The sequence below is a fragment of the Sapajus apella genome, unplaced genomic scaffold, assembly GCF_009761245.1.
Source record: "Sapajus apella isolate SASKATOON/1434 unplaced genomic scaffold, GSC_monkey_1.0 scaffold6, whole genome shotgun sequence".
NCBI lineage: Eukaryota > Metazoa > Chordata > Mammalia > Primates > Cebidae > Sapajus > Sapajus apella.
In genome coordinates this window covers 13,209,433-13,233,313 of record NW_022436946.1, presented here as the reverse complement: position 1 = coordinate 13,233,313, position 23,881 = coordinate 13,209,433, and the positions used below count along the sequence as shown (strand labels likewise).

Here is a 23,881-nt window from a genome sequence, read left to right as displayed (position 1 = left end):
CCAAATCTCACGTCCTTTTTGCATTTCAAAACCAATCGTGACTTTACAACAGTCTCCCAAAGTCTTAACTTACTCCAACATTAACCCAAAAGTCCAAGTCCAAAGTCTCATTTGAGACAAGGCAAATCCCTTTTGCCTATGAGCCTATAAAATATAAAAAAACAAGAAGTTAGTTACTTCTAAGATACAATGGGGCTATAGGTGTTGGCTAAATGATTCAAATGGGAGAAATTGGCCAAAACAAAGGGGCCACAGGCCCCATGCAAGTCTGAAACCCAGCAGGGAAGTTATTAAATCTTAAAGCTCTGAAATGATCTCCTTTTACTCGACGTCTCACATCCAAGGGTTTGGCTCCCATGGCCTTGGGCAGCTCTCCCCTTGTGGCTCTGCAGGGTGCAGTCCTCATGGCTGCTTTCACTGGCTGTCATTGAGTGCCTGTGGCTTTTTCAGGGGTACACTACAAGCTGTAAGCGAATCTACCTTTCTGGGGTCTGGAGGACAGTGGCTTTCTCCTCACAGCTCCGCTGGTCCCAGTGGGGACTCTGTGTGGGGGCTTCGACCCCAAATTTCCTTTCTGTACTACCCTAGCAAAGGTTCTCCATGAGGGCTGTGCCCCTGCAACAAACTTCTGCCTGGACATGCAGGTATTTCCATACATCCTCTGAAATCTAGGTGGAGGTTAAACTCTTGTCGTCTTCTTTTTTTTTTTAATTGCATTTTAGGTTTGGGGGTACACGTGAAGAGCATGTAAGACTGCTGCATAGGTACACACATGGCAGTGTGGTTTGCTGCCTTCCTCCCCATCACCTATATCTGGCCTTTCTCTCCATGTTATCCCTCCCCAGCTCCCCACCCCCCACTGTCTCTTCCTTATTTTCCCCCCACAGACCCCAGTGTGTGATGCTCCCCTCCCCGTGTCCATGTGTTCTCATTGTTCAGCACCCACCTTTGAGTGAGAACACGCGGTGTTTGATTTCTGTTCTTGTGTCAGTTTGCTGAGAATGATGGTTTCCAGGTTCATCCATGTCCCTACACAGGACACAAACTCATCATTTTTTATGGCTGCATAGTATTCCATGGTGTATATGTGCCACATTTTCCCTGTCCAGTCTATCATCGATGGGCATTTGGGTTGCTCCAGGTCTTTGCTATCGTAAACAGTGCTGCAATGAACATTCGTGTGCATGTGTCCTTATAATAGAACGATTTATAATCTTTTGGGTATATACCCAGTAATGGGATTGCTGGGTCAAATGGAGTTTCTATTTCTAGGTCCTTGAGGAATCGCCACACTGTCTTCCACAATGGTTAAACTAATTTACACTCCCACCAACAGTGTAAAAGTGTTCCTAAACTCTAGTCTCCTGGGCACCCACAGGCCCAATACCACATGGAAACTGCCAAGGTCTGGGGCTCATACCCTCAGAAGCAAGGCCTGAGCTGTACCTTGGCCCCTTTTAGCCATGGCTGGAGCTAGAGCAGCTGGGATGCAGGGCACCATGTCTTGAGGCTGCACAGAGCAGCAGGGCCGCTCAGGCCTACAAAATCATTTTTCCCTCCCAGGCCTCTGGGCCTGTGATGGGAGGGGTTACTGCAAAGATCTCTGGAGACATTTTCCCCATTGTCTTGGCTATTAACATTCCACTCCTTGTTACTTATGCAAATGTCTGCAGCATGTTTGAATTTCTCCCTGGGAAATAGGTTTTTCTTTTCTACCTCATGGTTAGGTTGCAAATTTTCTAAACTGTTATGCGCTACTTCACTTTTAAATATGGGTTCCAAATTCAAATCCTCTCTTCATGAATGCATGTGACTATACACTTTTAGAAACAACCGGGCCATTTCTTGAATGCTGTGGTCTTTACAAATCTTTTCTGCCAGATACCCTAAGTCATCTCTCTCAAGTTTAAACTTCCATAGATCTCTAGGGCAGGGGCAAAATGCCACCAGTCTCTTTGCTGAAGCATAGCATGACTGACCTTTACTCTGGTTCCCAATAAGTTCTTCATCTCTATTTGAGACTATCTCAGCCTGAACTTCATTGTTCATATCAATATTAGCATTTTGTTCCGAACCATTCAAGAAGTCTTTAGGAAGTTCCGAACTTTTCCACATCTTGCTGCCTTCTTCTGAACCCTCAAACTGTTCCAACCTCTGCCTATTACCCAGTTCCAAAGTTGCTTTTACATTTTCAGATTATCTTTATAGCAGTACATCACTATCTTGGTACCAATTCTCTGTATTAGTCCTTTTTCACACTGTTATAAAGAAATACTTGAGACTGGGTAATTTGTAAAGGAAAGAGGTTAAATTGACTCATAGTTTCACATGGTTAGGGAGGCCTTAGGAAACTTACAATCATGGTGGAAGGTGAAGAGGAAGCAGACACCTTCAGAAGGTGACAGGAGAGAGAGAGCAGGGGAAACAGCCACTTTTAAAACCATCTGATGTCGTGAAAACTCATGATCACTGGAACAGTATGGGAGAAACTGCAGCCATGATCCAGTCACCTCCCACCAGGTCCCCCTCTCAACACGTGGAGATTACAATTCAAGGTGAGATTTGGATGGGGACACAAAGCCAAACCATATCCCGTACCAATAAAAAGTATTAACTCAGAATGACAACCAGTCCTGCATTTAAAACCAGTGTGTTTTCTTCAGAAATGCATTTATGTTTAAAACTGCACAATGGATTTATCAACTGAAGGCCTTTTTCTTCTTTCTTTTTATCCCGTTTTTTTTTTCTTTTTTAAAAATTGAGGAAATAGTTGGACTTGATATATTTCCTTTTGCATATTTAGTCATGCCTAGCCATTCATTTTGCAGTGGGTTAATGCAGTAAGATTTTATTGCAATTTATAATAGCAGTTTAAAGCTTTTTCCTGTAAACATTGTGATTGTACAGAAAAATAGTTTCTAGTTAGATGTCAGTTGAATCAATTCTCACTTTTTGGATTTTACTTCCATTAGGATGTGATATGTCATCACTTTTCAATTTTCATGTTTTAAAAGCATTTACCTTCTTTTGGCTTTGTTTTATATTTTAAAGTTTAGACTTGTATTAAAAAGGCAGAGCTGTTTATACTTGTAGCACATATGATACGCCAGGTATGTGCTGGGCTTTGACGATGCAGGTGTAAATAAGACTCGTGCTGTTATCTGGTTGTAGTTTTGGGACATGCAAACAAACCATTTAGGGTCCCATGTAATTAAAAAAAAAACCCACAAAACCCAACCATTCAGTACAACATGACAGATGTTGAAAAGAGGAGTCTAGAAGATACACAGAGAGGAGAACCAGGGACTGCCACAGAAGAGGTGCTATTTGGCCTGAGTCTTGGGCAGTTAGTAGTTTGCTAGGCAGCTCAAAGGGAAAGGGACATTTCTTTTTTTGTTGTTTTGTTTTCATTTTGAGATGGAGTCTCACTCTGTTGCCCAGCTCACTGCAACCTCTGATTCCTGAGGCAAGCAGTCCTCTGGCCTCCTGAGCTCAAGCAATCCTCCTTCCTCAACCTCCCAAGTAGCTGGGGCTACAGTTCTGTGCCACCATGCCAGGCTAAGTTTTGGATTTTTTGTAGAGTTGGGGTTTCTCCATGTTGCCCAGGCTGGTCATAAACTCCTGGGCTTAAGCAATCTATTTGCCTTGGCCTCCAGAGTGCTGGGATTACAGGCATGAGCTACCACATCCAACTGAAAAGGACATTTCTGATGGAGAAGAGCATCTACAAAAGTTAAGACTTGTGAAAGAGGGTGACGTGTTCATACAACCACATGTCCTTTCATGTGCCTGGAGCATAGAGTGTGTGTAGTAGGAGATGAGGTAACGGAGGTGGGTAAGGATTTTATCCCGATGGGCCTTAAATACCTGGATGGTGGGGGTTGGACTTTATGCTTTGAAAATTCTGGAGAAAGATGGATTGTGTAGATTTTGGGCCACACACTGTGAGCAGAAAACAGGACATATATAGGTAGGTAAGTATTACCCATTTTCTACTCAATTCACTTCTTCAGATATTAGCTATTAGGTAGGACTAGACTATAATTCGCCATTTGGAATTTCAATACTTAACATAAAAAAGGTGTGCAAAGGCTTAACTCTGTAGTTTTATTTTATTTTATTTTATTTTTGAGATGGCGTTTCGCTCTTGTTGCCCAGGCTGGAGTACAGTGGCGCGATCTCAGCTCACTGCAACCTCTGCCTTCCGGGTTCAAGTGATTCTCCTGTCCCAGTCTCCCAGGTATCTGGAATAACAGGCATGCACCACCACACCTGTCTAATATTGTATTTTTAGTAGAGATAGGGTATCACCATGTTGGTCAGGCTGGTCTCGAACTCCTGACCTCAGGTGTTCTGCCTGCCTCAGCCTCCCAAAGTGCTGGGATTAGAGGTGTGAGCCACTGTACCCAGTCTTAAGTCTGTGGTTCTTAAACTTTGTAACAGATTAACATCACTTTGGGAGCTTTTAAAAAAATTTTTTTTTTTTTTTTTTTTTTTTTTGGGACAAAGTCTTGCTCTCTTGCCCAGGCTGGAATGCAATGGTGTGATCTCAGCGCACTGCAGTCTCCACCTCTTGGGTTCAAGCAATTCTGCCTCAGCCTCCTGAGTAGCTGGGATTACAGGTGTGTACCACTATGCCTGGCTACTTTTTGTATTTTTAGTAGAGACTGGAGTTCACCATGTTGGCCAGGCTGGTCTCAAACTCCTTACCTCTTGATCCTCCCGCCCTGGCCTCCCAGAGTGCTGGGATTACAGGCATAAGCCACCATGTCCAGCCAGGAGCTTTTAAAAATCTTCATGCCCAGATCACAATGTCTGGGGGTTGGAGCCAGACATCATTATTACTTAAAGATTCCCAGGTGATTCCAATGTCCAGCATGGTTTGGAAGCCACTTCCTTGACTTGATAAACATTCAATTCAAATGACCTTGATATGTGTGTTATCTAATAATTTGGGGATTGCAATATTCAAAATGTAGATTTAAAAAATCTTTAATAAAAGGAGTGATTTGATTTACCTTGCAAAATCATTATTCCCAACACATTATTTAACCTCAGTGCTTTCTAAAATTTTTTAAAGAAGAGAAAATGATAGTTTTAAATAGATGGAAACTATAATAGAATGTGTTCAGATGGAGAAGGACTTTTCAAGCATGACTATTGCTACTATATCTATAGTCTCTCTCATACACAAAGTGTAGGTGTCAACACTATGCATGTCTCTTTTTCTTTTTAAAAAAAATTTATTTTTGCTGCACTTATTTGTAATATAAACACTATGCATGTCTCTGAAGTGAGTTAGTGAATTGTAGATAGAAGTTAAAATTCCATGTCTCTGATTTTAGAATCTGTTAGCAAGCATATGTAGGGGAATTATGAAATCTTATTTGATAATTTAAACTTATATGAAACTAAAAATTATGTTTGGTTTTGCTGCAAGCTAAGTTGAAGTGAAGTTATTGGCAGAGCTATGTAAATATATCTAAAATTTATGTTTTATGTAAAGAGAGGAATAGAAGCATGCTATGTAACAGGTATATAGTATGCTGTTATATATATGTAATTATATGCCTCTTTTATATATGTAGTTATATACCTGTTATATGCTACGCTTCTATATTTAAAAAGTACATACCATATATATATTATAAATATGGTATATATACATTTCAAAAAGAAACAATGGAAAGATAATTTAAAAAGTAATAAAAATAGTTACCTTGAAAGGAGGTAAGGGAGAAAGCAGGGGAAAGGGCACTAGAATGGAAATAAGATTTCTTCAAATATAACTTGTGTTATAGTTCTGACCTTGGAACCATTGAAATTCTTAAGTAATTAGGAATCCCAATGGGCTGGGCGCAGTGGCTCACGCCTGTAATCCCAGCACTTTTGGAGGCCAAGATAGGTGGATCATGAGGTCAAGAGATCAAGACCATCCTGGCCAACATGGTGAAACCCCGTCTCTACTAAAAGTATGAAAATAAGCTGGGTGTGGTGGCGTGCGCCTGTTGTCCCAGCTACTCAGGAGGCGGAGACAGGAGAATCACTTGATCCAGGGAGGCAGAGGTTGCTGTGAGCTGAGATCACACCACAGCACTCCAGCCTGGGCAGCAGAGTGAGACTGTCTCTTAAAAAAAAAAAAAAAAAATCACAATGTATTAATAAGTTGGAAAGGAAAAACCAATTGCTAAAAATTTAAAGCAAGCACATTAATCTAAAGGTCTATCAAATTGATGCCATAACTAGGTATTGAAAATAATTATTTCAAGTGACTTAAAAAACCCAGTGTTGTGATTATACATTCCTAATAAGCCTGATAAACAGAAAGAATTAGGGCTGGGTTGGTAGTTCGCGCCTGTAATCCTAGCACTTTGGGAGACCAAGGCGAGTGGGTTACTTGAGGCCAGGCGTTTGAGACCAGCCTGGCCAACATGGTGAAACCCCATCTCTACTAAAAATATAAATATTAGTTGGGTGTGGTGGTGCACACTTGTAATCCCAGCTACTCAGGAGGCTGAGGCAGGAGAATTGCTTGAACCCGGGTGGCAGAGGTTGCAGTGAGTGAAATCGTGCCTCTGCACTCTAGCCTGGGTGGCAGGGTGAGACTCTTGTCTCAAGAAACAAAAGCAAACAAAGAATTGGAAAGAAATTTGAAACTGCATTCAAAAAATTAACATTGTTACTTTGAAACTCATGTACATTGTAGGATAAGGCACACCAGTAATTATGTTATTAGAAACTGTGAGTTTTAAAGTGAGAGAAAAGCCTCATGAGTATAAAGAAGTTATGTAGAAATGATCTTAAAGTTGAATGGGGAATAGTCATATAAACTTGCGATTTATTTTTCTCTGTCTAAAAAAACTACATATTTCCTAGTTTTTTGTACAATAAAGATTTAGAAGAAGTGACAAGTAAGTAGCAGTGAATATTCTTAGTACCCTGAATATGGTCTCTAAATACTGTTTGCCACAAAAAGGAATAGTGTCTTTGGATAAGTCATTTATTCTAGGACTGGGCAGGAATGCACGCCATCTTCTTGTGTCAGAAAGCAAGAGAGCTATGAAAGGCCACTGGAGACATATCAAAGGGAAGAGAAAACTTGAAGGGACTCTCATTGGCCGGAGATGAGACTATTGGAACATCCAAAAGAATGAAAGCAAATTTCAACACCCTCCCCCCCTACACACACATTTTCAGTCCTTACATGGAGATGGAGTTGTGATTAGGAAAAATGTAGTCACCTACATTTTGAGGATGTTGAGGATTATTAGGACAACCAGCTCATTATTCTGAAAACTGATAAACAAAAGTAAAGAATCAAGGCATTTACCCTTCCTTTTTTGTATGTTTTATTGTGGTATTATAAAATAGTTGATAAGAAAAGTTCTTTATAACAGAGTTCTAGCTAATGAATGCAGAAGGAATAACAGAAAATCACCATTTAGTAGCCCCTAATGAAATAATGATTCTAGGCAGGGATCATTGTGGATGGTAAAATCATTAGTTTAAGACTGAAACATTCTCTGAACAATCTTAGGATCACTAAAAGTGGGTCAACCAGAAATTATATGCCTCCTAATATAATTGGGAGCTAAAAAAAATGAACTGAATCTGATTAAGCATCCAGATCTGACTTCTAATTTAGAGGAAAATGGAAGGGCAGAGTAAAAAGTTAATTACCACCATGAGGAAACAATTGGGATAATCCAGAAGGTAGGGCATTCTACAAGAACAATAACTTGGTGTTTTTCAACAAATAAATATTATGGGATGAGGAGCAGGAAGAGCAAGATGTGGGGATGAGGGCTGTCCTAGCTTGGAAGAGACTTAGGAGATTTAACAGCTAAGCGTAGAATGTGGGTCTTATTTGGATACTGATTCAAATAAGCCGACTGTGAACAAAGCAAAACAAAACACTTTTGGGACAGTCAGGGAAATATGAATAAGGACGGAGTGTTAAATGATATTAAGTAGCCATTTTTAATCTTGTTGGTGTGAAACTGGCCTGTGCTTCTGTAAAAAAGACGAACAGGCCTTATCTGTTGAAGTATTTGGGGATAAAAACGACCTGATGTTAAAATACTCCAGCAGTCAGTCATTCAGTCAATGATGGGACAGAGGAAACATGATGGGCAGCATGCTGATCGTTATGGCAGGTGTGTAATAGGTGCCTGGGGTTTATTATACCATTCTGTCTACTTTTATGCATGTTTTTAAATTTCCACATTAAAAAAAAATTGGAAAATGTAAGTTTCAGGGCTGGGTATGGTGGCTCATGCATGTAATCCCAGCACTTTGGAAGGCCTAGGCAGAAGGATTACCTGAGCTCAGGATTTAGAGACCAGCCTGGGTAACATGGTAAAATCTCATCTCTACAAAAAAAATTAAAAAGTAGCTGGTGTTGTGGTGTGCAACTGTGGTCCCAGCTACTCGGGAGGCTGAGGTGGGAGGATTGATTGAGCCCAGAAGGTGGAGGCTGCAGTGAGCTGTGCTCATGCCACTGCACTCCAGCTGGGGAACAGAGTGAGACCCTGTCTCAAAATAGGAAAAAAAGAGAAAATTTAAGTTTCACCTTAAATATATAGCCCTTTCTAATCACTCAGTAATTAAAAGTCAGTGTCCCTTTCCTTTGTATTGATATAGATAAGAATCAAAATTCTGGACATAGTTTCTATTTGACAATTTTTAATTAAATGGACCAACTTAAAAAGGGCAATACTTTACAATAGATTAAAGACGAGCTCTTTGGGAATTGGTTTCAGTAATAAAATTTGTCCTCTCAAACCATAGTTTTGATGAGGTTCAGATTTCATAAAGCAGCACAAAACATTGTGCAGTGGGTTTTTTTCTTTTTCCATTTTCCTGGTTAATTTTCTTCACCACTGCCAAGAGTAATTTCATAAGATAGGCCTCTAGAGGACCCTGCTCTTAAAGCATAAAGTCAAGCACTGCGTATCTCTCTTCCTTTTTATATTCAATTTGTGCATTTGCCATGGCCACTATTTGAGTGGGAGTGGAGGGGGAGGCTGGGAATAAGGAAGAGGTGGAAGAGTAGACTTAATAGGAGATGTGCTTTCCATTCAGATTTGTTCTCTCTTCCTTCCTTCATTCCAGAAACTTTAGTAACTCTGCTGTATGCAAGAGACTGTACCAGGCTAGCTAGGAAGACGAACACATTAGGTGTGCCCTTGCCCTCCTGGACTCCCTGCCCTGTCTTGGGAGGCAGGTTTCTGGTTATCTAATGTCTGATGTGGTAAGCACTGTGAATGTATGCAGTGCTGTGGGAAGGGAGGATTTGTCTGGGGAAGGGGCAGGGAGGGCATCCTTTGGTCTAAAGGGGAAGTACGAATGAATTATTCAAGTGGAGAGGCCAGGGTAGTGTTAGAGGCAAATGAAAGAGCACCTCGATCAGAAAGGCTAGAGCCTGTGTGCTTGGAGCTGTCCGTGTTTTGGCCGTTGTGCTAAGATCAGTGGAGAGACACTGCAGTTTAAAAAGTCTATGAAATATTTTATACATTATAAAATACATGTAAGATATAAAAATGATGTATTGAACACACACATTCACCATCTAGCTTAAGAAATGAAACATTACCTTTACCACTGGCGTCCCCTGGTTACCCTTTCTGGTCCTATCCTTCCTCTCTCTCCTTTTTTTTTCTTCCTAGGAGTAACCGCTAGGCTGAATTTTCTATTTATGTATTTTTTTGCTTTTCTTTCTATTTTTATTACATGTGTATGCGTCCCTAAGTCATGCATAGTTTTGCATGATTTTGACCTTTGGGTAATAAGAATCAACATGGATGAATCTCACATAATGTCGAGCGAAGATGCTAAGTTGTAGGAGCTACATACACTGGCAAACCACTGAAAGGCTTTGTACAGGGGAGTGACATTTAATTTGTATTTTATAAAGATTACTTTTTATGTAGTATGGATAATGGATTGGAAGTAAACAAAAATGGATGGGGAGAGCAGTTAGAAGGATGCTAATCTAAGTGGTAACTTATGGTTGATGGTTGTAACTAAGGGAAATCATACACAAATTCCCTTTAGGATCTTACCCTCCCAACTATTCAACCTTGCTGTTCCCAGATTTGGTAAGCTTGTTCCCTGCTTCAAGGTATTTCCCTGTTCTCTGTAACCTGAGCCTTTCATTTCATATCTGCAGAGTTCAGTGTTTAACTGCACTTAAGTCTCTGCACAGAGAGGTCTTTCTGACCATTGTGTTGAGAAGTGACCCCCTGCCCTTGTCATTATTTTCTATTTTCCTTACTCTGCTTTTTCTTTGTAGATTTTTTTAAAATTGCAACTTTAAATTATACATTTATAGCATGTTTACTGCTGCGAAAATAAAATATGGGGGCTGGTCTTGTCTAAATTTTTAGCCCCCTTTCTCCTCGTGCCTAGTAGATAGTAGGTGCCTAATAAATATTTGTTGAATAGATGAGTGAATTGGTTGAGGTTGGGATAATGAAATTCATTCTTCCCTTTTCTGCTGTCTCCCAAACATCTCTCTGGCTGTGAACTTTTTTCAGAGCTTGAGGTTAATGCCCAAACCCTGTCTTACTGTCACCTCAAACACAGTATATATAAAATTACATTATTTTCCTTCCTTCAGTGTTTCATTTTTATTATTTTTATTTTATTTTATTTATTTATTTTTTTTGAGACGGAGTTTCACTCATGTTACCCAGGCTGGAGTGCAATGGCGCGATCTCGGCTCACCACAACCTCCGCCTCCTGGGTTCAGGCAATTCTCCTGCCTCAGCCTCCTGAGTAGCTGGGATTATAGGCACGCACCACCATGCCCAGCTAATGTTTTGTATTTTTAGTAGAGACGGGGTTTCACCATGTTGACCAGATGGTCTCGATCTCTTGACCTCGTGATCCACCTGCCTCGGCCTCCCAAAGTGCTGGGATTACAGGCTTGAGCCACCGCGCCCGGCCGGTTTCACTTTTATTAATGCCACCGTCACTGACAGCCCTCAACCATGAAACCTTGGTGTTATCTTGCAGTGTTTACTACCCCTGACCCCTAGGGTGCTGTATGTCTTTTGGGAAGTTTTCTGGTTACTATTTCACCTCTGCTTTTTTGCCTATTAACATTTTAGCCAGCCCTCAGGGCCCGGCTTCAATCCTCCTGAGCACCAAGCTGAATCTTCCATCCAAGTACCGCTTTTGTGCTTATGTCTATAATTTGTTTTGTTTTGTTTTGTTTTTGAGACAGGGTCTCTCTCTGTTACCCTGGCTGAATAGAATGCAGTGGCATGATCATGGCTCACTGTTGTCTTGACCTTGACCTTGTGGGCTCAAGTCCTCCTCCCCCCGCCAGCCACCTGAGTAGCTGGGACCACTGTTACCTGTCACCACACCTGCCTAATTTTTAAATTTTGTATATAGTTGGAGTCTCGCCACATTGCCCTAGCTGGTCTTGAACTTGTGGCCTCAAGCAGTCCTCTTGCCTTGGCCTCCCAAATTGCTGGGATTACAGGCATGAGTTACCATGCCTGGTGTAGTTATTCTTTTTCTAATTAAAAAAAAAACAAAAACCCACGCTGTTTCCTGATCTGTTAGTTCCTTTCCTATATCCTAATATTATAAACATAGTAAAACACATAAAGTATTTATCAATTGAATTGCCTTTATTTCCTTTTCTTTTTTTTTGACACAGGGTCTTACTCTGTCACCCAGCCTGGAGTGCAATGGCATGATCTCAGCTCACTGCACCTCTCCCTTCCAGGAGCAATTCTCCTGCCTCAGCCTCTCAAGTAGTTGGGACTACAGGCGCATACCATCATGCCTGGCTAAGTTTTATATGTTTACTACAGATGGGGTTTCACCATGTTGGCCAGGCTGGTCTTGAACTCCTGGTCTTAAGTGATCCAACTGCCTTGGCCTCCCAAAGTGCTGGGATTACAGGTGTGAGCTACCACACTTAGCCTATTTTCTTCTTTATTATCCCATTTTTAACTTCACCACCATGTATGTCCTACTGTTAGCTCTGTCATAGAGACCTAATGCTTGCCACTTGGTTGTGCAACAGAAGATAGCTGGCAGCAGCAGTGCCATCAGCATGGTTTTCTTACTTCCTGTCTTTGGTGTTGATTCAAGCTGAATTCTCTTTTGATGGAGGCTCCTGCAGTTTTAAAAGGTGAGGAGTCATAAGGTTTTACCTGCTGCATCACACTGGAAGTGTGTGAAGGCAATAGAGTCTGAACTGATGATGCTAGTATGTAGTTAGTAGTTCTCTGTATCTACCTACCGATGATTGAGGGTGTCAAGAAAATTTAATTGGTTAAATTATTTTAACCAGCATTTGAGTGCCTATTGTACTGTGATGAACATATGTGTACAAGATGTTTGCTCTTAGGAGTCTCCAAAATCTAGCAGATATGACAGTTGTTTAACATTCTTTTTAGTAAATAAAATATGTCAAATGCTGATTTAGAAGTAGGCGTGAGCTGCTGTTGGAGTACGTAGAAGGCAGCATATGCCTCACTGAAGGGCTTATCAGGGGAGGCTTATTTCATAAGGGATGTAATGGGGCCACATCTTGATGGATAAATGGAAATTCACAAGTGGACAGGGGCTTTAAAATCTTGTGTATGTCTAATTCATGAAAACACAATGGAATCAATCTGGGCCCAAATGTATCTCCAGTAAAGGGTGATACCAGCAAGGGTAGAGCTTTATTTCCTTGATATCATGGCTTAAGGTAGCCAAGAAGTTCTGATTCAACAGTGCCCTCAAGTAGCATACTGTATAGATAGCCTAGCATAGCAATTAAGGGTGGTCTCTGCAATTAGGCTGCCCAGGTTCAGATTTCATCTCTGCCCCTTACTAGCTTTGGGGCTCTGGACAAGTAATTTAACCTTCCTGGGCCTTGACATAGTATCTACTTCATATAAATGAAGATTAAATGAAATAAAATACATAAAGTCCTTAGCAGCAGCATCTGGCACTCAGAGTATTCAATAAAGGTTTGCTATTTTTATTTTTGACTGTTTACATTAGCCTAGCGCAGAGACTGGCAAACTATAACACGTGGGCCAGGGCCAAATCTGGCCTGAAATTCGATTTACAAATAAAGTTTTATTGGAACCAGGCCATGCCCATTCATTCAATATCGATTATGGCTGCTTGTTGTGCTATAAGATCTGGGTTTAGTAGTTGTGACAGTGATCAAATAGCCTGGAAAGTCTAAAATATTTACCATATGGCCCTTTATAGAAGAAATGTACCTTTTTTGAAGAAAGTTACCATTTACTATATGGCCATTTATAGGAGAAATTTAGAGGATAAAATCAAACTCTTTCTTTAGCTCTCAAGATCTTCAGTGATTGCTTCCAAACCAGTCTTTTTTCTATCTGTAACTAACAGATGGCCAGGGCAGCTCTTTGGTTTTCACTGCCCCGTCTATTCCCTTCATAGCTGCCGTCTCCTGCTGGATTGTGCTTCCTTTAATGTTCCAGCTACTCCTCTGTCTTTTGCATGAATATGGGCAGCAGCAGGGCCAGGACTAGGGTAGGATGTATGAGGCACTCACTTTGGATACACAATTTAAGGGGGCCCCAAAAAACTTGATAAGCAATATAATTTGTTAATATAATGTTTTTAAAAATAAAAATTAATGCCAAAACTTATGATGAACAAAATATCAATATTTTATTTATTTTTTCTTTTTTTGAAGCTTAATATAATTTTATTAAACTTTTTTCCAGGTTTATTATGATTGGCAAATAAAAATTTGTAAGCTGGGCACGGTAGCTCACACCTGTAATCCTAGCACTTTGGGAGGCCGAGGTGGTAGGACTCCTTAAGCCTAGGAGTTTGGGACCAGCCTGGGCAATATGGTGAGATACTGTCTCTACAAAAAAAAAAAAAAAAAAAAAAATTAACTGGGTGTGGTGGCATGAAAGCATGACTCCAGCTACTTAAGAGGCTGAGGTGGGAGGACCGCTTGAGCCCAGGACGTCATGGCTGCAGTGATCCGAGATTGTGCCACTGCACTCTAGCCTGGGCAACAGAGCAATACCCTGTTTCAGGAAACAAAAAACAAAACAAAACTAAGTTGTACAGCTTAGTGTTTTGATCTAAGTATATCTTGAGTAATGATTCCTACAATCAAGCTAATTAGCATATCCATCACTTGAATAGTTACCATTTTTTGTGTGTGAGGTCAGAACATTTAAGATCTACTCTCAGTAAATTTCAAGTATACAATTTCAAGTATTCAGTAATACATTATTATTTATTATAGTTACCATGCTGTACATTGAATCTCTAGAGAGTATTCATCTTATAACTAAAAGTTTGTATCCTTTGATTGATATAGCCTCATTTCCCCCACCCCCAGCCCCTGGCAAACACTATTCTACCGTATGTTTCTCTAAGTTTGACTTTTTAAGATTCTGCCTACAAGTGACAAAGCATCAACAGTTTAAATAAAGACAGGATTAGTATTACTGATTTTTTTTTCCTCGGCCTCCAACATGGCTCAACATAGTAGTGGGCAGCAGAGAGCAAGTAACCCACACTTAAGTGACTTAAGCCCAGATACTCATACTTCCTACCTATATGTTGGGGAGAGTAATAAGATTCAAAGTCACCTGCTGACTGATCATATGAAAGGCATATACTCAGGTCCCTGTCAGGACTAATTTCATAAAGTATAATTATTCACATATTTTGTTGAACTTAGTTTACAGGAGTGATCTGTGTATAATCTGTTATATAAAAGGAAAGAATGAAAACGTTTCCAAAAGTTTTCGTATGGTTCATGTGAAATGGTTTCTTGAGAGGAGTGAAGCATACATTAGAATGGCAGCATTGGATAACTAAAACTGTTTACCAAGAGATCTGGAAGGACCACCTGGTTCCTGCAAGCTTTTTCTAAGAAAGGCCAGATAGGGATATTAATTGAATTTTAATGCTTTCCGATAAACATTGACCCCGCAAGCTTTTTTAGATGACTAACTTTCTAATCTGCTTTGACATTTCTTCGTGGAGCTGCAAACAGTGATTTGTTGGTAGGTTTTAAAACATGTATAATTTGTTTTAGTGAAGAAGGTTTGGAAGTATTCTGTAGAATTCTATTAAAGCAAAATGGAATCTTATGTGTAAGGAATAAGTCTGGAGGAATGGGCAAGATCAACTTTTCATTTCTCAGACACCGTGTTGAGATGGTTAGGAATTATTTGATGTTTTGACATAGTGAATTAGTTGTTCTGCCTTTCACTGTTATATAACAAGAGATAAAATGCAGTGTTGAACTTGATGCTCTTTTGCTTTCTAAATATTTTCAAATGTTTTTAGGTGTATAGTGTTGATTGGAGCCAAACCAGAGGTGAACAGCTTGTCGTGTCTGGCTCATGGGATCAAACTGTCAAATTGGTATGTTAGCATTATTATATTCAAAAACAAATATTCCCTCCTCTAGAGCTTCCACTGAATCTTTTTTTCTTTTCCAAACATAATTCTGTAGCTTTATGATTGGACAGCTGATTTTCTTTAAAAAAATCAAAACATTTATTAGAACTTAACATTTTGTAATCTTTTGGCTGCAAACTAATAGTTAGCTCAGCATTAGTTTGGCCCTTAAATACCATCTTGCTTTATATAAAAATAGAGCTTTAAAAATCCTTGATATCTGCATGTATATTGTACATGTATATATAAATGTATATTGTTTATGGGTATAAATAATATGTGTAAAAGCATAAATTTGAATTTATCCCTCTTGAGTAATTGATCTATTCATTTATTTGTAGTGGGATCCAACTGTTGGAAAGTCTCTGTGCACCTTTAGAGGCCATGAAAATGTCATTTATAGCACAATCTGGTCTCCCCACATCCCTGGTTGTTTTGCTTCAGCCTCAGGTAAATAATTCTGTATTTGCGAAAAGCCCTACTTGTAGTGAATAGGTGGCATTGTTTTTCCCATTAGGTGGCGCTGTGTACCTTAGATTCAGAGAGAAAACAGTAGTCTTACTATTCTTTTGTGCTCTTAAGACTTTCCTTCTTTGTCAGCCTCTTGACAAGAATTATTAGCTGAGGTTCAGGTTACTTTTTGATGATTCCAGCTCCTAAAGAATAATTCCTCGGTTTCTGGCAAGGACAAATTCGTGGATGATAATGTTATAACTGAGATATGATCTATGTTTGAAAAAGAAGGTCTTGAGTTTTGTTTTAGAACACTGTTACAGAACCTCTGAGACACGCATCTGTTTGTCAATGAGCAGGTTGAGCTTGGAACTGGGTAGTCTGGCCTTGTGAGTAAAAATTGTATCATTGGCTTATAATTGGTAAATAAAGCTATTGTAGTAAATCAGAGCACCTGTAAGGGGCCAGTATTCACTAAATTTGCTGCACATCTAAGCCTTCAGATGAATCAGAGGGGATTTAATGAAAATCAGGTACTGGACCTGTAAGCTCCAAAATATATTCTTTAAAAGCTTTTCTTGGGAAATGGATACAGTAAAGCTGTTTTCTGCCAATTTTTATGACTTGGGAAACTCATTGGAAGATTGATTTATCAAACATTTGCTATTTTCCTGAAATAATCCTTTGTGATGATTTACAAATGTTAGTCTACTTAGTACTTTTTAAAAGATTCAAAGTTCTTCTTCCACTCTGCAAAAATACTGGAAGGAGCTTTGGTATAGTAAAAAGCCAAGGCAAGCTCCAGAATTCTCATTGTGCCTTAGCCATTTCAAACACAAGAGCATTTATTTACTGAGCTATGTACCATTCGTTTGTAAGCAAATGCAGTGCTTAGATCATCTTTGCTTCCCTTGTTTTCATACATTTCCTGTAACACTTGTGTATTCTTTTACATAGCCGAATGCCTTACAGAGCCAAACACTAAAATATTTTTAATTGTTATTAAATTCGATACGGGAGTAATCATCTTATTTGAATTTTTAAAACATATCTGAGTTCATTTTGATTGTTGAGAAGGACATTGCCAGTAAACCAGTCAGATATTTATTGAATGTCCATCATTTACTGGGCACTGGAGATTCAGCGAGGAAAACAGATGGAGTTCCTGCCCTCCTAGAGCATGTAGTCCAGTAGGAAAGAGGGATGCTAAGACAAAAACTAGAAGCAGCTAATGATAAAGACTGTGAAGTTCTTTGAAGGAGAGGTAATATAGCACAGTGTTCAGGAACAAGGATTCTGGAGCTGGACTGCCTCGGGTCAAGTTCTACTTTCCTGCTGTTATGAGACGTTCTTTGGTCATGCTGCTTAACCTCTGTCTCCTCATTCCTCATTTCTAAAATCAGGGTGATAATGGTATCTACATCATGAAGCTTCGAGGAGGATTAATTGGCTAATGTACATAAAGGGCTTAGTTAGAACAGTGACTGGTAGAGTAAACACTCTGTATTACCTTTTTTTTTTTTTTTTTTGAGACAGGGTCTGGCTCTGTTGCCCAGGTTGGAGTGCCGTGGTGCCATCTCAGCTCACTGAAATCTCTGCTTCCCGGGCTCAAACAATCCTCCCACCTCAGCCTACTAGCTGGGACCACAGGCACACGTCACCATGCCCGGCTAATTTTTGTAGTTTTGGTAGAGACAGGGTTTCACTGTGTTGCCCAGTCTGGTATAGAACTCCTGGGCTCAAGCAGTCTTCCTGTCTCAGCCTCCCGAAGTGTTGGGATTACAGGTATGAGCCACTGCACCCGGCCTTAAGTGTTACCTCTTATTATTAACAAGTGTGCCCAGAATTCTGTGGAAATGCATAAATAAATTCCTGAGCTTGTCACGGTTGGCTGTTCAGGTCACTTCCCTGTCTAAGCTGATGCCTTATGAATAAGTAAGAGTTAGGAAATGAGAAGCAGGAGGCAAAAGTTGGAGTGTGGAGAGAACAGAGCATATTTGAGGACCATCAGAATGGCCTTTGCAGTGTATATGTGCTATAACAATGGACAGTTAGTGCTTATCTGAGAACTAAAACTCCTAGAACAGAGCTCTAGAGTAACTTGCTGTAGGCAGACTCTGGAATGCATGGACTAGTAACATACTAGTCCAGTGATTCTAAAATCTCGCTAATCACCAGAACCATTGGGTGAGCTTAAAAAAACAGCAGCAGAATTCTGGGCTTCATCTTAGTCTTACTGAATAAAAAGACAGAATACCTCTCTGAGGTATATTTTTAAATCCCAGCTGAATCTAGTGAGCAGCCCAATTTGGGAAGCACTGTACTAGTCTATGGAAGAGCTCTGTTTGAGATGCCAACTTGACAGCTTAGTTCTATTTGAGGTAATAGGAATTGCGTGTCTGTTTTCGAAGGCATATACTCAACTCTTTTTTTTTTTCCGAGAAACCTACAGAATGGTTTCAGTGCTGAATTCAGAAAAGTGGGTTCTTTAGTTTGAGAACTGCTTAGTTTTTTCTCAGTTTTGTTAGTGAGTTTATCTTTATTAATTCTCTTGCTTTGTCTTCTTGCTTACAGACAAGTGCATGTTATAAGTCATAACATAATCTTTGCATAAAATAATCTCAACTGCAAAGTTTGTAGTATGGAACCCATAGTTGTAAAATACTTGTTTTTCATGGTGGAAGCTTATGTGATAGGCAGTCAAGATGTATTTTTATGTCTAATCCTGTTGCACACATACAGTTAAGTATATCTTTCAACTGATTACAACAATTTATATTTTAATATAAGATACGAGAATGTAGCATTTAGTTTACTCCAAGAATTTAGTCACCTTCAAGGTTCTATAGTTTTGCAAATCTAGAATCAAATTTGTTATCGTTAGCTAAATTAAGACAGGCCAAAATGGGGGAAGTTTTAGAGAACTATGAATAGATCTAGATTTACCTTCCATAGCAGAGTTCCCTAAAGACACTATATTTTGCCTAATTCATGGTAGTTGTGTTGGTACAGAATTCATATTTCTAAATTATATGAGATAGAAGGGAAGAATATTTGAGATCTTTTTATGAAGAGGATTAATATGAAGTAAATTATCTTTGGAATCATATAAAACTAAATTATTGTTGTCACAGACCCCATCTAATTGTGTAAGTCATAACCATGCCTGAATGTGTGGGATTCAGTAGTTAAAGCACACCTCATTCTATTGTCAGAAAAAGTTATATTACATCTGAGAGGTACAGAGCATTTTGGTTAAGTTATATTACATTGGCCCCAAAGTACCCTTTTGCTACTCAGTTCACTTCCCAGTTTTAGATTCTGTGTTTACACTCATTCTCCTTATGCAACTTCTTACCTGCTGCAGTTTGAAATTAGACATAGTAACAGCCAGCATAGTAACTTCCTCGTCCATGTTGTACATTTAAATTCACTGGTTCTGGCTGGGCACAGTGGCTCATGCCTGTAATCCCAGCACTTTGGGAGGCCAAGGCGGGCAGATCATTTGAGGTTAGGAGTTGGAGACTAGCCTGACCAACATGGTGAAACTCCGTCTCTATTAAAAACTCAGAAACATTAGCTGGGCGTGGTGGTGGGCACCTGTAATCCCAGCTTCTGGGAGGCTGAGGCAGGAGAATCCCTTGAACCCGGGAGGCAGAGGTTGCAGTGAGCCGAGATCGCGCCACTGTATTCCAGTCTGGGCAACAGAGTTTCTGTCTCAGTTAAAAAAAAAAAAAAAAAAAAAAAATCACTGGTTCTGTCAGTGGCAGGTCTGTAACTGATAAGAGAATCTGGCAATTCAGGTGAGTCTATGGCACCATCACAGGCCCCTGATAAACGTCTGCCTGTCAATGAAAGGCCAATTGTCTAGAAAATTCAATTTAAAAAACAGCACAAATGCAGTTGTCCTGGCAGCTGAAAGAGTTGAATGAGTCATTGTACCATTTGGTCAGAAGACCTGTTTTCTACCTGGAAAACAAAATGGCGAGGACAAGGTGCCAAATGGTTGCGTCAGGAGTTGCTGTCAAGGAAGTGGAATTCTCAGCTCCTGCCCAGCAGTCTTCACATTTTTGTGCCTGTTAAATTAACTGCAAGAGGGGACAGCTCAAGCCATGGCTCTTTTTTTTTTTTTTTTTTTTTTTATATATTGCATGAAAATGGTGGTATGGAACAGAACTGTTGTGCCAGAGATATAACCTTTGTTGTTGTGTTGTTTAATCTTCTGTTGAAGCATAGTACACATATTGAACAGTACATAATCTTAGCATACAATTTGGCAAATTCTTACAATGAACACATCCTTGTAACTGGCACCCAGATGAAGATACAGAACATTCCCAGAGGGCCTCTTCCCATCCTTGTAGCCATTTCTCACCACCTCCCACCCCAGGTGACCACTGTGGCCTTCCAATAACATGGATTCATGTTACTTATTTTCATACCTTTGTGTCTGGTTTCTTTCACAGCATTATCTTTTGTGAGACTCATTCATATTATTGCTACAATAATAGTTCGTAATCTCCTAGTCCGCTTTCACTATAATGTTTTGGTACTTGTAAATTTTTTTATTTTTATTTTTTTGAGACAGAGTCTGGCTCTGTCACCCAGGCTGGAATGCAGTGGCACAATCTCAGCTTACTGCAGCCTCCACCTTCTAGGCTCAAGTAATCCTCTCACCTCAGCTTCCTGAGTAGCTGGGACTACAGGTGCATGCTACTAAGCCTGACTAATTTTGTATTTTCTGTAGAGACAGGATTATGTGGTTGCCCAGGTGGGTCTGAAACTCCTGAACTCAAATGATCTACCTACCTTGACCTCCCAAAGTGTCAGGATTACAGGTGTGAGCCACGATGCCTGGCCTCTTTTGGTACTTTAAATCAATTCACATACTCATATATTATTAGGGTGAACCCAAGCTTATTGATCTTGAGACAATGCTCTAGCTATAACAGAGTTTATAGTTTCAACCTAGTGTTAGATATAAATTCCTGAAAGCTAGTATATATTATTTAGCCATTTTGTATATTTTAATGGAAGCCTGGCGCTTAATCAAATGGTTTTCTTTGGAGCTAGCTTCAGGAGACTGAAGCCTCAGGAGAATACCCTTCACTCCCTTATGATAGTGAGTAATTTCCTTTGCCTACAAGTGATAGAACTGGGACTATGTTAGATCTTTGCAAAATTTGTTAAAAAGCATATCGCAGAAAGGGAAGGGCTGCTTGAAAGGCCCCAGGTCATGTTCTGTCTCTCATCTGGACTTTTCCCTACTTGTTCACCTGACTCTGCAGACTGGCTTCTCCATACAGTAAGACATGTGGCCACCAAGTAGCTCATGAATCTATCTATCTATATCTATATCTATCTATAAAATAATTTTTATATATAATTTTAATTTTTTATATATATATATATACATTTTTTTTTTTGAGACAGAATCTGTCTCCATTGCCCAGGCTGGAGTGCAGTGGCGTGATCTTAGCTCACTGCAACCTCTACCTCTGGGGTTCAAGTAATTCTTGTACCCAAGCCTCCTGAGCAGCTGGGATTACAGGCATGTACCACCATGCCTGGCTAATTTATTTTTTTGTATTTTTAGTAGAAACAGAGTTTTGCCATGTTGGCCAGGCTGGTCTCAAATGCCTGGCCTCAAGTGATCCACCTGCTTTAGCCTCTCAAAGTGCTGAGGTTACAGGCATGAGCCACTGCCCCTGGCCATATTTTTCTATTTTTTGAGACAGGGTCTTGTTCTGTCACCCAAGCTGGAGTACAGTATTGCAGTTATGGTGCACTGCAGCCTCGACCTCCTGGACTCAAGCAATACTCCCACCTCAACCTTTGGAGTAGCTGGGACTACAGGTGTGTGCCACCATGCCCAGCCAATTTTTAAATGTTTTGTAGAAACTGAGTCTCGCTATGTTGCTCAGGCTGGTCTCAAACTCCTGGACTCAAGCAGTCCTCTTGCCTTAGCCCCTCAAAGTGCTGGGATTACAGGTGTAACCCACCATGCCCAGCCTCCTGAATTTTATAAGTTGTAAATGCTACCACAGGAGAAGGACAGACATTATTTTTTCAGTTATAGTTATAGAAAAATCCCAAGTACCTACCTTTGACCTTTTCAGCTGTAGTCAGAGCGGGGAATGAGGTACTGCGTTTGGCCTTGCCTGGACCTGCCTTTGGCCAGTCAATTGTGTTGAGGTGTAAGTCTTTACAGAATCACTTGGTGAGAAAAGGACATGCTCTTCCTAGGAAAAGGGTGTTGCTGGGCAGACCAAACAATAGACATCCACGTCACCCTGCATTATACACTGAAGGCTGGAGAAAGTCATGAGAGATCATTTCATCCAAGCTATTTGGCATTCTGGGAACAAACTTTACTGACTGGGGGCTAGACCACAGACAGTGATTATAACGAGGGCCCTTGGAGTTATTTGAAACTCTAACCTATACCAGTCCTGAACAATTTCCTTTTGGTACTTTCAAACTCATCATTCCTTTTTCACAATGAGATATGTTGTCACCAATGGGCCCTGAATTTTATAATTTGTAAATTTTGCCATAGAAGAAGGACTGACATTATTTTTCAGTTGAAGTTCAGAAAAGTCCCAAATACCCCCCTTTGACCTGTCAGATGTGGTCAGAGCACAGGAATAAGGTACTGTGGACGGTGGTACCATCCTTAGCTAGGTCCAAAAATGTTCATTACTCTTATCTATCAAAGTGGTTTTCAACCTTTTTTTAAAAACGTAGCGAGACAGTATTTTTAAATCAAAAAAGGAAAAAAAATCCTACATACAAAGGAGTAGTCCATATTTGTGGATCCATTGAAATGTAATAAAAGTATTAACCAAAATGCAGACTAAAGGGCTGTGGACTTGACTGTTGTGGCCTCTGGGCAGGGAGGATGGGAAGTGGTATTGAAAAAATAATAGAGATTTTTCTCCAGTTTATAGAAAAAGTAACATAGGGCTGGGCACAGTGGCTCATGCCTGTAATCCCAGCACTATGGGAGGCCGAGGCGGGTGGATTGCTTGAGCTCAGGAGCTGGAGACCAGCCTGGCCAATATGGCAAACCCGTCTCTACCAAAAATAGAAAAATTAGCTGGGCATGGTGATGTGCGTCTGTAGTCCCAGCTACTCGGGAGTCTGAGGTGGGAAGATTGCTTGAGTCTGGGAGGCAGAGGTTGCAGTGAGCTGAGATTGCACCACTGCACTCCTTCCTGGAAATTAAAAGAATTAAAATAATTCCCCCAGAATCAGCCAGCATTGATTGTTTGGCATTTGTCCTCCAGCAACACAAGGAGGCAGCAGCATAGTGTAGTTGTAAAGTTGTAAAGTGCACATGCTGGGGACCCAGACTGCCTGGGTTCTGGTTCCAGGTCCTGCTTCTATTGCTTACTATCCTGGGTGAGTTATTTCATCTCTATCTGCTGCAGTTTCCTCATTTGTATATTACTATACAATTATTTATATATATATCCAAATTCCTACTTTATATCGTTGTGATGTTTTTAGAAAAATATGTATAAAATGCTTAGAATAGTATGTGGCACACTGGAAGCACTTAATAAATATTAGCTATTATTTATGTTATTATTAGGGGACAGAAATAACTTGTAATCATGGATTTTTTTTCTCATTAAAAAAAAGAAAACACTGAGGGGTTACTGCTTATCTGGTACCATATTCACACTACTACCTTGTCTCATTTCAGCCTTACAAGACAGTTATTTTATTGTAGATAGGAAACTGAAGATCAGCAAAGTAACTTGATTAAGCATCGGTGACCACTGAACGATTGAGCTGGATTAGAACCAAGCTCCAGAACTCCAAAGGCCCTGTTCTTAATCTCAACATTTCATTACTGCCAACACATTTCTAATCTTTCTTAAGCAACTTCCAAAGAAGTCAGAAAAAAATTGCCTAGGATAGCTAAATTTAGCTTAACAATATATGATTTAGAATTAGAAATATAGGAAAATATATGTAGATAAGTAAA

General features: G+C 40.0%; 1 protein-coding gene across 4 annotated transcripts in view; it reads left to right on the top strand.

The window, feature by feature from the left end:
* Positions 1-23,881, top strand: part of PEX7 (peroxisomal biogenesis factor 7) — an 86,251-nt gene that overhangs the window by 9,602 nt on the left and 52,768 nt on the right. For all 4 annotated transcript variants that reach the window (XR_004267763.1, XR_004267762.1, XM_032274667.1 and 1 more), the window contains exons 4-5: positions 15,319-15,396; positions 15,774-15,882. Coding sequence is in view for 2 of the 4 variants with exons in the window: in XM_032274667.1 (XP_032130558.1) it covers positions 15,319-15,396; positions 15,774-15,882 (187 nt within the window). In the remaining 2 variants the exon portion in view is untranslated. The remainder of the gene's footprint in view (positions 1-15,318; positions 15,397-15,773; positions 15,883-23,881) is intronic.